At 32.2% G+C, this 13,461-nt stretch overlaps 2 protein-coding genes across 3 annotated transcripts in view; both read right to left on the minus strand.

Annotated features, from left to right (window-relative positions):
* The window catches only part of LOC120329543 (protein THEM6-like), a 145,371-nt gene that overhangs the window by 23,742 nt on the left and 108,168 nt on the right, over positions 1–13,461 (minus strand). The gene's annotated exons all lie outside the window — the stretch shown is intronic.
* LOC120330157 (RNA polymerase II elongation factor ELL-like) overlaps positions 1–13,461 on the minus strand; it is a 36,778-nt gene that overhangs the window by 14,946 nt on the left and 8,371 nt on the right. For both annotated transcript variants that reach the window (XR_005567813.2, XM_039397007.2), the window contains exons 2-6: positions 12,001–12,048; positions 8,984–9,093; positions 8,567–8,692; positions 1,224–1,261; positions 471–591 (exon numbers count right to left, since the gene is read on the minus strand). Coding sequence is in view for 1 of the 2 variants with exons in the window: in XM_039397007.2 (XP_039252941.2) it covers positions 471–591; positions 1,224–1,261; positions 8,567–8,692; positions 8,984–9,093; positions 12,001–12,048 (443 nt within the window). In the remaining variant the exon portion in view is untranslated. The remainder of the gene's footprint in view (positions 1–470; positions 592–1,223; positions 1,262–8,566; positions 8,693–8,983; positions 9,094–12,000; positions 12,049–13,461) is intronic.

Here is a 13,461-nt window from a genome sequence, read left to right on the forward strand (position 1 = left end):
TTAGTGTTTGTTTTACTTACAGCTTATTGTTATTACTTTTTTAGGTATACGAAGTATTTAAAATTCAATTTATAAAATTTAAAAAATTGAAAGACTTTATGAACTCCCTGCGATGTTGGAACTCAAGGCAGGAAACTGTATAATTCAGTGCTATAGAAGTTCTAGTTTGTAAATGAATAGAGGATTTACTTGCGCTGGTAATAGGGTTGGATATGGTGCTATGTGGGATACACCTCACGCGGCGCTCCAGTAAAGTGTGTACCAATATGGAGGTAACTAATTTTGTTCGCCTACTTTACATCAAGTTGTATTAGGGACTGAAAACTATGGGCAAGGGGCTAACCCAGACAGTTCCCGAATTTATAACAAAACTAAAAAAAGGAAAATTGGAACCCAACCTGGTACACACACTACAGGAGTACCCAAATTTATTGATGCAATTGTCCTTTAGTAAAATATATATCACAGACCTTCCTATTATAGTAGGTGTGTGCCTTGAAACAGGAGGTGTTGGAGCTCGAGTATCAGGACTTAGTCTTTTAGTAGATTTCTCCATGATACGTCCTTTGCCAGTCTTCTTATAAACTTTGCCTGGGGGTATGACGTTGGATTATATTTAAAAATACATCGATAAGCCGGTATATCTCCATATGTAAACGTTAAAAATAAATATGAAACAACATAGATTGCGTGTCGTGTCGTACGATAAGCATTCGATAAATAAAGAGATTTAAACTAATAATTTTATGCCCGCAATGACGACACGTACGTAAACTTTCAATCTACGTATAATATTTGAAGACAACAGAAGCCAAAATGTTGAAATTAAAACGCCTAAATAGGTACAGAAATATTTTATATTCTACTGTTTTTTTTTTTTTTAATTTACCATCTTTGTATTAATTTAGACAAATTTATTATTTATCCCAAAAAATTCGATGCCAAAATTGACATATTCCTAAATTTAATTTTTTAGCACTTTATAGCTGTTTGACAAATAACAATCATCACCAACAAGCCTTTCTTTATTGCTTAGACTAACAAACTTACAAATTCTTGGATTAATAAATTCGTGGTTAGATTTACAAATTTCTAAAATGTAAGCTACTATCCTAAATTAAATGTCGAAGAAAAATTAAAATCAATTTGAATATTAAACTTATTTCAATTCCACTTCTATAAGTAACGATTTGTAAATAATTAATTACGAAAGAATTGCTTACCCATCTTAGTACCCCCTGGTTGCTTTATCACTTTCGTGCTGTAAAATAAAAAAAAATGAATTTATGCAAAATCGTAGAAACAGAAAAAATATCAAATTCAATTACCAGTATTCAAATTCTAAAAAATCTTAATTTTCAAATTTAGCTTAAAATAAAATCCTCCAGACATCTGAAACTAAAAACATTTTTATTTCATCTTAAATTTTGACCTGAAAAATGATGTTGAAATATTTTTGACACAACGAAACCGACGGTATGAACCTTTGAACCGATGTATTTGCATTCTTTTTGTTAAAAAATAAGAAAATTCCACTATTTTTATTAAATTTTTGGCACCATGTATTCCATGGATACATTAATCAAGGTTATGACTCATCAGTCGCATAGTTAATGCAAAATTTTCTCGGAAATTTATATGTTATGTCACGTTATAGTCATTGAATTACCATCTAAATCCATCCGCACTAATTTACCAAATGAGAGAATGCATCGCTATAAGAAATTTGTCTGACTATAAATAGATTAATTGACGCAAGGGGATGTGTGTTCGGAACGGATAATACATAGCCACGGCCTCACAAATGTAATTAATAAGTTATAAATAAACTAAGCTATGACAAGTAAACAAGTATCGAATTAAACTTTGTTAATCAATCAAAGTTAGTGTCCGCTAATGCTTAGTACAGTGGTGTCCAACCTTTTTTAAAACTTAAAACTCGATTATTTTAAGAGTCTCCATTTTACCTTTATTTGAAAACCGACGTTTTACGTTCGCTCCAAGTTTTCAATAGTTTATAATCTGCGCATGAATAAGTATTACACTAATGTGAAATTAGTGAAGTATATTGGAAATATAACACTAAAATTCCTTCCTGCATTTATTACATGGTATATCACTAATTCCCAAAGTATTCAAATAGTCAATTTATCATGGACATCCTAATATGCATAACTGAGTGCCTGTCATAAAAAGACTGATTCAGAAATGGTCAAAAAGCCCAACATTGCAAGCTTATATCAAAAAAAATATTGTTAATTCTTCTTATTAAATAAGCATTTATGACATGGTAACTAATGGTAATATCAAATGTATGCAAATATTCAATCAATTTTAGGCTTGTCTTGAGCCATGATGGTGTTTCTCTGAGTGCTTGTATGTTGTATTACACCTTGTTTAGTCAGACAACATAATAAACGTACGTAACAATTCTCGGCTTTGCAAAGACAAATATACTTCCAAGGACATACAATATATTGTTAATAATACAGTCCATAAAGTCCCTTTACAATTTCAATTTTGTTATGAAGTCAGTTCTCTAAATATCTTAACCAGGATTGTTGTTTTTTATTCAGTAATTGTTTAAGTGTTTTTACTTCATTTAATACACCTATGGGCACTCCAGAAGTGTGTATACCAATATGAAGGTAACAAATTTTAACTAACGAAATTCACCTATTGTACAACAAGTTGTGTAAAGGGACGGAAGCCTATGGGCAGGGGTTTATATTCACTTGGCTAACACAGACACTCCATGAACTGGTAATAGAAATCATGATGAGGTAATGGCCTAACGCTGACCCCGTACACACACCACGGGAGTACCCATCTGTGAGGGCCAAAACAATATATGATATCGATAAATTTCCTTTGCAATTTTTAAAAATACTCTACGTAACTTAATAAATGTCAACCTGGTCCATTTGTTAAAAACACCCTCAAGCAAAGTTGTCAAACCAACCATGCACGAAGTGTGACGACTTAAAAACAACTGCAAATCTTTTGTCTACGATTCACAGACAATTATTTTTTCAAGGTGTCAAGTTTCAAGATAATTCCGGTTCTTTACTGAGAAATAATTATCAATACTAACTGTCTTACTCGAAAGAGTCAGGACTAGGACTATATTATAAGGGATTTATATAATGATTTAGAGTTTTTGTTCTTCTTTAATTATTCTAAATTAATGCGTGAAAAAGCAGGGTGAAATAACAATTTAATAAATTCACAGAGAGCTTTTATTATTATTAGAAACTGTATGGAAAATATATCCAAAAATGCATATTGCGGCTGTAAAACCAAATTATTCAGAAATGGACGTTATTTGGTCTTCTATCATGGACCAGAGGGATTTGATAAAACTGTAATTTTTTATATTTTATTTTAGCTAGTGCCTCATGTTCATTTTTAGGTTTGGCTCTACAGATCTGAAAAATATGATTAAACTATTTTTTTAAAACCTTAAAATGTGACATACAGTTAGCTAATTTCGTTCTACTGCGAGCAAAATATGAATTAAATTAAAATATGATCTAAAAAGTGATTCAAAAGGCCTAATTATCCCAATTTAATCAACCCAATTATATTCAGATTGTGTAAAATAACAAGAGAACAATGTATATCAAGTCAAGCAGAAATCGAGACAGCAGTCTCACTTTTCCCCACCTACAACCCGCCCCCTGACCCTTGTTTATTCAAAAACAGATGAGTATAATAAGATAGGCTATGATTTCCATTCTTAGAATTTCTATTTACCAGTATCACAAATTTGTAAGTACCGTCACTTTTTCCGATATCGTAAAATGCTTGAATGAAATAAGTTTCCACGAATACATACATACTATATCAAAAAATCTTTGAATTTCCATAAACTAATTTAGTGATTTACTTTGTCAAGAATGTGTTACGATAATGATAAAATTGATGGATTTCGTAATTTTCAAGCCATAATGTGAATTTTTTAATCTTATGCATCACAGTCAAATACATTCTGCATTTATGTTTTCAAATTGCCATAATCCCGTGAATATCCTTTTGCTTCTAATTTTGGCCCCTTGTCAAGCAACTTTGGGAACCTCTGCTTTATTAAAAGCTAAATTGTGGTTGTTAACAGAAAAAATTGCTTTTCACTGTAACAAATTACCCAAACGGTTGTAAATTTTCAGTATTTAAAAATGGAAGAAAGTCCCTAGAAGCCTCAGAAGGTCTCTTAGTTTTACTTTTCAAATTCCTATATGGAATACATTGATTTATCCCAATGTTTGCTGCTCATTATCATAAATGAACGAATTCATATACATCTCACAACATTCGGTAAATGGAAAGAAGATAGTCACAGTTGCTTGTTCTAAGTACTTCCTAACCAGATAAAATCTAGTTAAATCAATATATTGCTTATCACAAATCCCCCAAAAAATTAAATAAAAATTTATTCATAGCTCTAATAGATCAGCTTATAATATTCACATGCCAATAACAAACAGCTGATAATCATTTAAAGCATATCGGTGTGTAAGAAGTACTCTTCAATATCAGCTGTGTATTTGTCAAAGTTCAACATGACGTTAAGTGTTTCTAAATTAGTGAATCTCTGTTGACAATGCAAACCGCAAAATAAGCACTTTATTCGCACTTTGTCGCGACAAAAAGTTCATGACATTGTTAATAAAGTCGCTGAATAAGGCGAAACAAAATATTATTTTTTGAAATGATAATATCAAACTTAATTAAGTACCAATGTAAACAAACTCTGCAAAAGCAAAAACATTTATTGTAATTATTTATTGCCCAGCCTGGCTCAAATCACCTTTGCCCTCAAACATGACGCAAATCTTATTGACAATAATGGCAAACAAGACGCACAATAATTTCAACAAGTATGTTATTACTTCACACACAGGTGTTTTATTAAAAATACTTCCTAACTTTTTTCAAAAACATTTTGACATGATAGTTGAGAAACAGTATCTCGTTCTTGAACTAATATTTATTTTACAAACCAATTTTATTTACTGAAGCTGTGTTATTTACTCAACTTGAACTTGAGTCGCTAGCTATCAAAAACTTTCAAGTCACATATTTCACGAAAAGTGATTTGAAATTAAGAAAAAAATCAAAGTTTTGTTTTGATACGTTACTACGACACCAGTATTATTTCTATATTATGTAAATGGATAGACAATTTTCAGATAAACTAGTTCATTATACTTGAAAGACAAAAGAGAGAAACACACGTTTATTGGAGGTGTAAAGAATTGAATTGTTTGCACAAGAACTAAACACAACAAGTCACGGGATACGAACAGACAGGCTGTCTCGGCCGCAATCTGCTCAACGCACAACTAATCCTTGCTTGGTAATGAACCTTGCAAGCTTATTAAGTTAATGAACTGATAATGTTCAGACAGTGAAACCACATTAATGGTATAAAGTGAGATTATGTTAAAAATTGGATTTTCGTGCATGCCCATTAACAAATTCATGCATTTGCTGGTAACTGGACTAGAACAATGGTTCACTATAAGCTTAAGTCATCCTATTGTTTTTCTCTCCCTCTGGACAAATATAAAAATCTTATCCAATATCCAAAAACTCCATTTTTCAAGTTAATTCGTGTATAAGATGAATTTTATCCAAAATTTGATATACTTTGAATGGCCGGTAATATATTTGACTTATTATTTATATCCCTTGACCCAGGGTTTCCCAAACTATTTGTTTCCCTATTTGTGAATCTCAATTTTCCTATGCCGTATCAATTTGTTTCGAACTAACGAAGGAAAACAATGTTTCAGTTAAAACATAACAACACAAACAACATTAATGTGATAGATGAGGTTGCTTTTTACTGCACAATTCATCGATTTTAGAGCAATTCGTGACAAGCAAACTCGTAGATCCAATTCTACGGCAAGTCGTGTATTTTGACATCATACAGTCAGGACATCAGTCAGTCATGACAGACTTCCAGAGGTCCGCACCCCAGTTTGGGAAACCCTGCCTTAACCTATGTGAGTTATCATTTCTAGATTCCCATTAAATATGGAATTTCACAGTATAGATTGGTATATTACGACAAACAAACACACAAGTATGTAATGTATGTTTATTGGTCCCAAAACTATAAGATATAATTACAGGTGAGCTGACAATTATTGATGTTGAAAAAGGGATGCGTAAGACAGACCCAAAACATAATCTGGGGCATACAGCTCTTCTGATAAATTATCTGACTGTCCTAAATACTGTAATACAGACGGCTGTACTAGAAATTACAGTCATTGCTGGGAAGTAACAAAGTAACTGTGGAAGTAACTGTTTGTAGGAGTGACTCCATTAGACAGGACAACATTAATTTTATTTTCTGTTCTAATCAAGTTAACCACACGACATACATATTGCCAGAAGCTGACAATCAGAATCGCTAAAGTAACAAGAATTATCAATTCTAAGAAACTAAATATATAGGGAGCAAGAAATTCATGATATAATACCAATACAAGAATTACAATAATCAGCTGATTGTGGATTACTCAGACATATTGAAAACAATTTGAGCGCAAGTAACAAGGAATCAATAACTGATAATTAATAAATGACACATTATACAGGATTAGCACTGAATTATGATGGATCACATAATAATATATGACCTATGACCCTAATCTTGGTAATCCCGTAGTATGTGTACCAGGTTAAGGTTAGGCCATAATTTTAGTCTGATTTTCCATATTTTAGTTCTATTACAAGTTCGGGTACTGTCCTCTCTGTCTGTGTTAGCCAAGTGGATATAATCCCTGTAGGTTTCAGTCCCTCTACACATTTTGATGTAAAATAGGCGAACAAAATTAGTTACCTTAATATTGGTATACATACTTCTGGAGCGCCCTAATCTTAGTTGCAAATAAGTGATGTTATTAATGTTGTTCGCAAATTGCAAATAATTTTGTTTCTCCAAGAACTTCATATATGCAGAATAGATGGCTGTTTTCCTGATTGCATTGATTGAAACGCTTCATGTCTTGCATCAACCAGTATTTACTGGCGTGTACCGCACAACCATAATTCTAAGTAGTTTCAGTCACTCTTGGTATCACAATGGTCGAACATAACTTTGCTCCAAAATAAATCTCTTTTCGTTTCATGAGATTGACTCTGTTTTTGCTTCGAGCAATGTCAACTTATCATTATCAAGTGAGTGCGAGTTTTAATTAATAATAAACTTTCACAGTAACTATTGTGATCACGTATGGTTCATATTTATTCTAGTGAAAAAAAAAAAAAAAAAGATAACTTAACCATATGGCAAACCACAACCATTGCCTGGTTACCACTATATATTGGGGCGCTCTAGAAGTATGTATACCTACTTAATCTGGTTTGCCTACTTTACATGAAGTTGTGTAAAAGGACTGAACCTATGGACAAGGAGTATATTCACTTGGTTAACAAAAATCATCCTCGAACTCGTAATAGAAGTAAAATTGAAATAAAATTATGGACTAACCCTAACACACACTACGGGAATACCCATATTGGATATGGGGATAGTTTCATAGTAATTTGTTTCACCTAATATATTTTTGAAACGACCTGAATTTCTAAGAAAAATCGACATAATCAAAGCCTATCAAAAGTATCACATATCAAAAGATGGGTATAGATCTTAACCCTATAATGCCAACTTGGCTATGTCAAAATAGCCCGCCGAATAAGTAGACAAATTGTTAAAATTGGGCCATTGTTTCAGTAAAACCTAACATGAATTTGAAAGTGAATTAGTCACTTTTATTACTTCCGTTATTCTGTTATAAAATACTTTTATTAGGCTGATATAACATTATAACAATGAGATTTTGAACAGATTAATATTCAAACAATTGAATCTGCAAACAAGGGTTTACTCATAAAAAAGATAAAATTACATATTAATGGCATTGGATTTTAATATTTATCCTGGGTGTGCAAGAATGATTAGACAACTTAATGTCATATAGTGAACCATGGCCTAGCTTGGTATATCGAATAAAAAGAATACTCATTCAATTATTTGTTTCAGATGCATGGACTTAACGGCGGTATATTGTTACTAACATTGACATATTCACAGCATAAGTAAAGCAAATAGCGAAAGATAATAATTCCTGGAATACTCAATTCAACCTTAATTAAGTAGAGCAAATAACTAAAAACAATAATTCCTGAAATACTAAAGTATTAAATATTGCCAAAACGCGAAAAAATGGGATTTGAACTGAAAATACCCTATTTTCAACACCAGCAAAGTTAGCTCATTATTTATAGCTTGAAAAAGCATTAAATTTACTATGAGTTCTTAACATTCTATTAAAAAGGCTTGAGTAAACCAATGTTTTTAATATCAAAATTTAATATTCTTTGAGTTTGGTGCTGGAGTTGGACTGAAATTTTTTGACGCGGCTGCCTAAAGGAAAGTTTCTTGATCCCAAGTCTGGAGTCAATTGTGAACTTTCTTTAACTTCACAGCCTTTCAACATAGTTAAAGCGCAATGCGCCAACAAATTAGTGTCAAATTGATTGAACTTACCTAGCTTTTTGCTCTTCTTTCTTAGCTTGCGTCATTCTTTGCCTCGTCATATCGTAGGAATCATCGGTTGCATTTACAGTAACTTTCTGTTGAATGTTTCCAAGACATTCTACTCTCCCAGTACCACTGCAACACAAGAAAATGTTTAACTCAATGTGGGTGAAAGACGAAAGGTTGGTGTGCCGTCAAACCCCAAACATTGTTATGATATAATATAAGGTGCCATAAAGTCTTAAATTCTCTTTAAAGTTGCAAAGGGAATTTATCGATACCATATATTGTTTTCGAAGCGTTAGTCTTTTTTGAATTGGGAGTGAATTTTTCCCAACCCCCCATTTCTGGTTTTCCTAATGCCTAGTTTTTATTCTGGCATCTCGCCTTGGAACAAGATTAATAAAAAAAATTATGAAATCTTACCCAGATCTTATTTGTTGCAAACAATCTCCGGCAGATTGAGCTAAATTTGAAACTTGGAATGAGAACTTTTGCATTTCTTTCTCTCCTCCAGGAACAGGTATATTGATGAACTGTTAAAAAAGTAGAATTTCAGTAAGTTTGACAACATTGAGTACAAAACTTTGAATGGCTAAAAGCCACAACACTGTGTAGCGTATACAGGCAAAAAGTGCCAGATGAGTTGAGTGAAGGGTGCTCCAGAAGTGTGTGTACCAATATGGCGGTAACTACTTTTGTTCGCCTACTTTACATCAAGTTGTGTAAAGGGACTGAAACCTATGGGCAGAGGGTATATTCACTTGGCTAACACAGACAGTCCCCGAACTCGTAATAGAACTAAAATAGGGAAATCAGAATAAAATTATGGCCTGAATCTAACCTGGTACATATACTATGAGTGTAGTGTCCTAGTGCAACAAAAAATTTGGTTAACTACAATTGACTATAATCCAAGTTTTCTACCATATAATGGCACCACTATAATTCTATATAGTAGTAGCTATTGCCATCGAGTGGCCCCCATAACTCCGCTCAGAGACTTTTGAGTGAGCACACATGAGTCAGGTATCACCAATTTAGAGTGTTTTATCTCTATCACTTTATATTTATTCAAAGAATCATATTCCTAAAGTTTAGCTAATTTCACATTATTACAAATCTAAATTATCTATGTCTATTGATTTTAAGTTGCAAATCAGTTAAACGCACTGCAAATGAATAAACAAGAATATCGGTCAGAGACCCCGAAGACTTATCGATCGACAGTTAGAGGATCCTCCAAAACAGCGCTCTTAATCCATAGTGACACCTTGTGTCCCATCACTAATTAATATATAACTCTCTAATTATACGACATAATTCGCCCAAAATCAATAGGCTTCTGGTACGAGATATGATGAATGCACATTCGAAATCTGCAGCAGATCCAATCTCGCTTTCGTGAGATATCGCTTGCATCTAACAGACAGACAAACAGACAAATACCTATCAACATACTTACCGATTAAAATCGATAAATATTAATCAAAATAAATTTGAATTAAGATATTGCAATCTGCAGATACCCAATATTTAAAAAAAATATATTTAAAAATTAGGATGAAGCCAAAACATTAGACAGAAGCCGTGAACTCGCATTCAACAGGCTCCTAGTTTAGCTAATATGAACAGTTGTCAAAATAATTTGATATTGTATGAATATTCATATTCATTGATTTGATGTGGAAGTGCAAATCTATAACATGTCACACTAAAGTGACAAAAGTATATTCTCTGTGTGTTAAAAGTCTGATATGTCATTAGCATGTTGTCACTTGAAGGTGTTAATTTAAAAAGGTTTAAAGTCCAATTAAATAGTGTGCAATAATAATACAGGCAAGAGGACATCAAATATGAACATTTGATAATCATTCCAGCAATCTTTCGCCACCCCTAATCAATTGCTAGATTCAATGTTTTCCTGTTTTTTGGTATTTTTATGTTTATTGTTTTACATTAATTCCCAACTCAAGTGTGACAGTTATAAATTACAGGGGCTAATAAAGGATAGGGTGTCGAAAAGTCATAAAATTTTATTAAATTGTATACCGTATATTATATAGTTTGTACACCCATACAGATCTGTAAATGGATAACTTGGATAATATTGATAAAAAAATAAAGAACGATGCTCAAATATATGTTTCTGTAATCTGTCACAGTAGCAAATTTGAAAGCAGAACTATTGCAAAGGACGCAATTTTAAATTTCTGGTGACGTCATCGCAAACAAACAAAAAATTATAAAGCAATTGGTCCAGTAGTTAATGAGAAAAGCGATTTATTCACAAGAAAAGAAATACCAACACATGGAGATCAACAATAACAAAATGATCCATGGGTACATTTCGTGTCCAATAAATCTTGTTAAGATATATTGAGAATTGACTCCTGACAAAATTTGAAAATCGTTAATAACAAGACTTTATGACAATTTTTATCAGTCTAAATAAACCTTGAATTTCAATGTTTTCTTTGAATGAAAATTTCCAAAAAACAAAATAAATCGAGCATTTTTTATTTGCTAATGTTCTGACGTTAACTGCTCCATATAGACAGGGAATAATTGGTATCTATTCATCTTTTAACATGCCGCATTTACATCATTGAAAATGAGTCATTATTTAAAGTCAACATTTAGTTGCGTCATTGAGGATAAAGAGAAACGACTATTTTGGAATATTGAGGCATTCGTGGTTCCGGTCAATTAGGTTTCAGTGTTTACTCAGATTTTTCTGAAAACGATTCTTAAGAATTATTAATAGGAGTGGTAACTATAAACAACAATTTAGGTAATAATACTTATATGTGTGCTGGGAGACAGGCTCTACACAAGCATGATGTTAGACGAAAACCTTTAAAATACAGAAGGGCCATATACAAATAACTGAGTAAAACTTTGTGGGACGCAACTTTATTTAACATGGGCTTTCTAGTAGTTGCAAGCACAAATATTGTGGTTATTGATTTTATGACATGCGTTGGTTCAAAGTTAAAAGGTTCAGGGTCTTTAATTTTTGCTTAATATATTTTCATACGGGACCCTAAACAAAATTTCCCTACAAATGAAAAAATAGATTTAGAAGATCCAAATTCGAAAAATTTGTTTTTAAATGTAATTGGATACTAGATGATTACAAAATCCTTCGCGTAATTAAATGTTAAATGGTTTCGTTATGTATTCTCAATTTTTTGCTCACCAAAATTAAATTGGTACTCCGGATAATTCATACCAAGATGACGCACAACCTGAATCCTAACCTGGTACACATACTATGTTCAGTTTGTGCGCCATCTTGGTACGAATACTTCGAGAGCATAAGGAGTGAAACCGTAAAACCGGATTGTATTCACTGTAATCATTCTAAAATTAATTTAAACATTTTCGATTTCATTTGTTTTACGTCAAATAAATGTTTTGTAATAAATATCATTACGTACCCCTTGATTCCCTTGGAACTGTATCATTGGCTTTGCTCGGACATGATTCTGAAAACAAGAAGCAAAAGGGTTAAAAATATAAACAGGATAATTTTAATTGATCAAAACCAATTTACATAATTGAAAAGGATTACTGTTTCAAACTCAACAAGGTTATTGAGCCTGGACATTTGTGATTAATGAGCAAGAGTTTGTATATACGGGCCATGCCAACCCCAACTAAAATTGCGAATAGTATTGATAAAGGAGTTCATAGGATGAGTGAAACCGAATAATCTACCAATGTCAATAGATTCGAAAATAATTTTTTCAATATGAAATACTGAACTTGAATATGTTATAAAAAGAGTCATTTTCAACAAAGAACAAAACAAAAAATATAAATACAGCATATCCTCGCATAAAATTAGAGTTTAAAACTCAAAAAAAGGAGTCGGCTTATACACATATAACTCTGATCGCACTAAAAATTTGGCTAATATTCTATACAATTTTTCAGAATATTTAGCTGAAGTTTTATGCAGCTAAGTCGCAATGTTTACAACAATTTTTGTAGCCCTACAACTATCTTCAGATAAATATTTATACAGTGTTTAGTGTGTTATAAAAATTTGACAAGCTATTGTAAGAGACACTATTATTATGGATTCAAAAAAAGATTTCAAAACTTTATCTAAGTCTGTTATGTACCTAGTCTAAGAATGTAAAAAGTTTACAGTTTTTGTAGCCCTATAGATTTCTCCATATAAATATTGGCTGTGAAAAAAATTCAGCACACTTTACATATATTTTAAATTTTTTTTTAAAAAGAATTGGTTATGAAACGAGACAAACACAAAACTACAAAAAAAATTGAAATGTTTCTAATTGAAAATGCGGCGCTCCAGAAGTATGTGTACCAGTACGAAGGTAACTAATTTTGTTCGCCTATTTTACATCAAGTTGTGTAAAGGGACTGAAACTGATGGGCAGGGGGAATATTCACTTGGCTAATACAGACAGTCCCCGAACTCGTAATAGAACTAAAAGAAGGAAAATCGAAACAAAATCATACTCTAACCCTAACCTGGTACACATAGTACGGGAGTAATGAAAATGCTATATGCAAAACGACCAATGTCAGATATAAATAACAACAGAGGAACTGCAAATTTCAATCAGGATATATTACACATATGGAAACCAATTATATAAGAGTCGAAACTGAATCGATATTTTCAATTTGTAATATCAAACAAAACCAGGTTCTAAATTTATCAGTTTCATAGTGCCGTGTTAGGAAATCAGTATTCCCAAGGTCGATCCATAATGGCTCGTTGAAAGTAAGACCATGAACAGCATGTCTGACGTTGATCTACGGTAATTTTCAGGTCATATTTAGAGGTCTTCAGATGAATTAGGTAGGTCAACCATAAATGTGTTATTGCGTAGGACGAGCATACATACAAAGCATTATGGATT

This window comes from Styela clava, chromosome 12, assembly GCF_964204865.1.
Source record: "Styela clava chromosome 12, kaStyClav1.hap1.2, whole genome shotgun sequence".
Classification (NCBI taxonomy): domain Eukaryota; kingdom Metazoa; phylum Chordata; class Ascidiacea; order Stolidobranchia; family Styelidae; genus Styela; species Styela clava.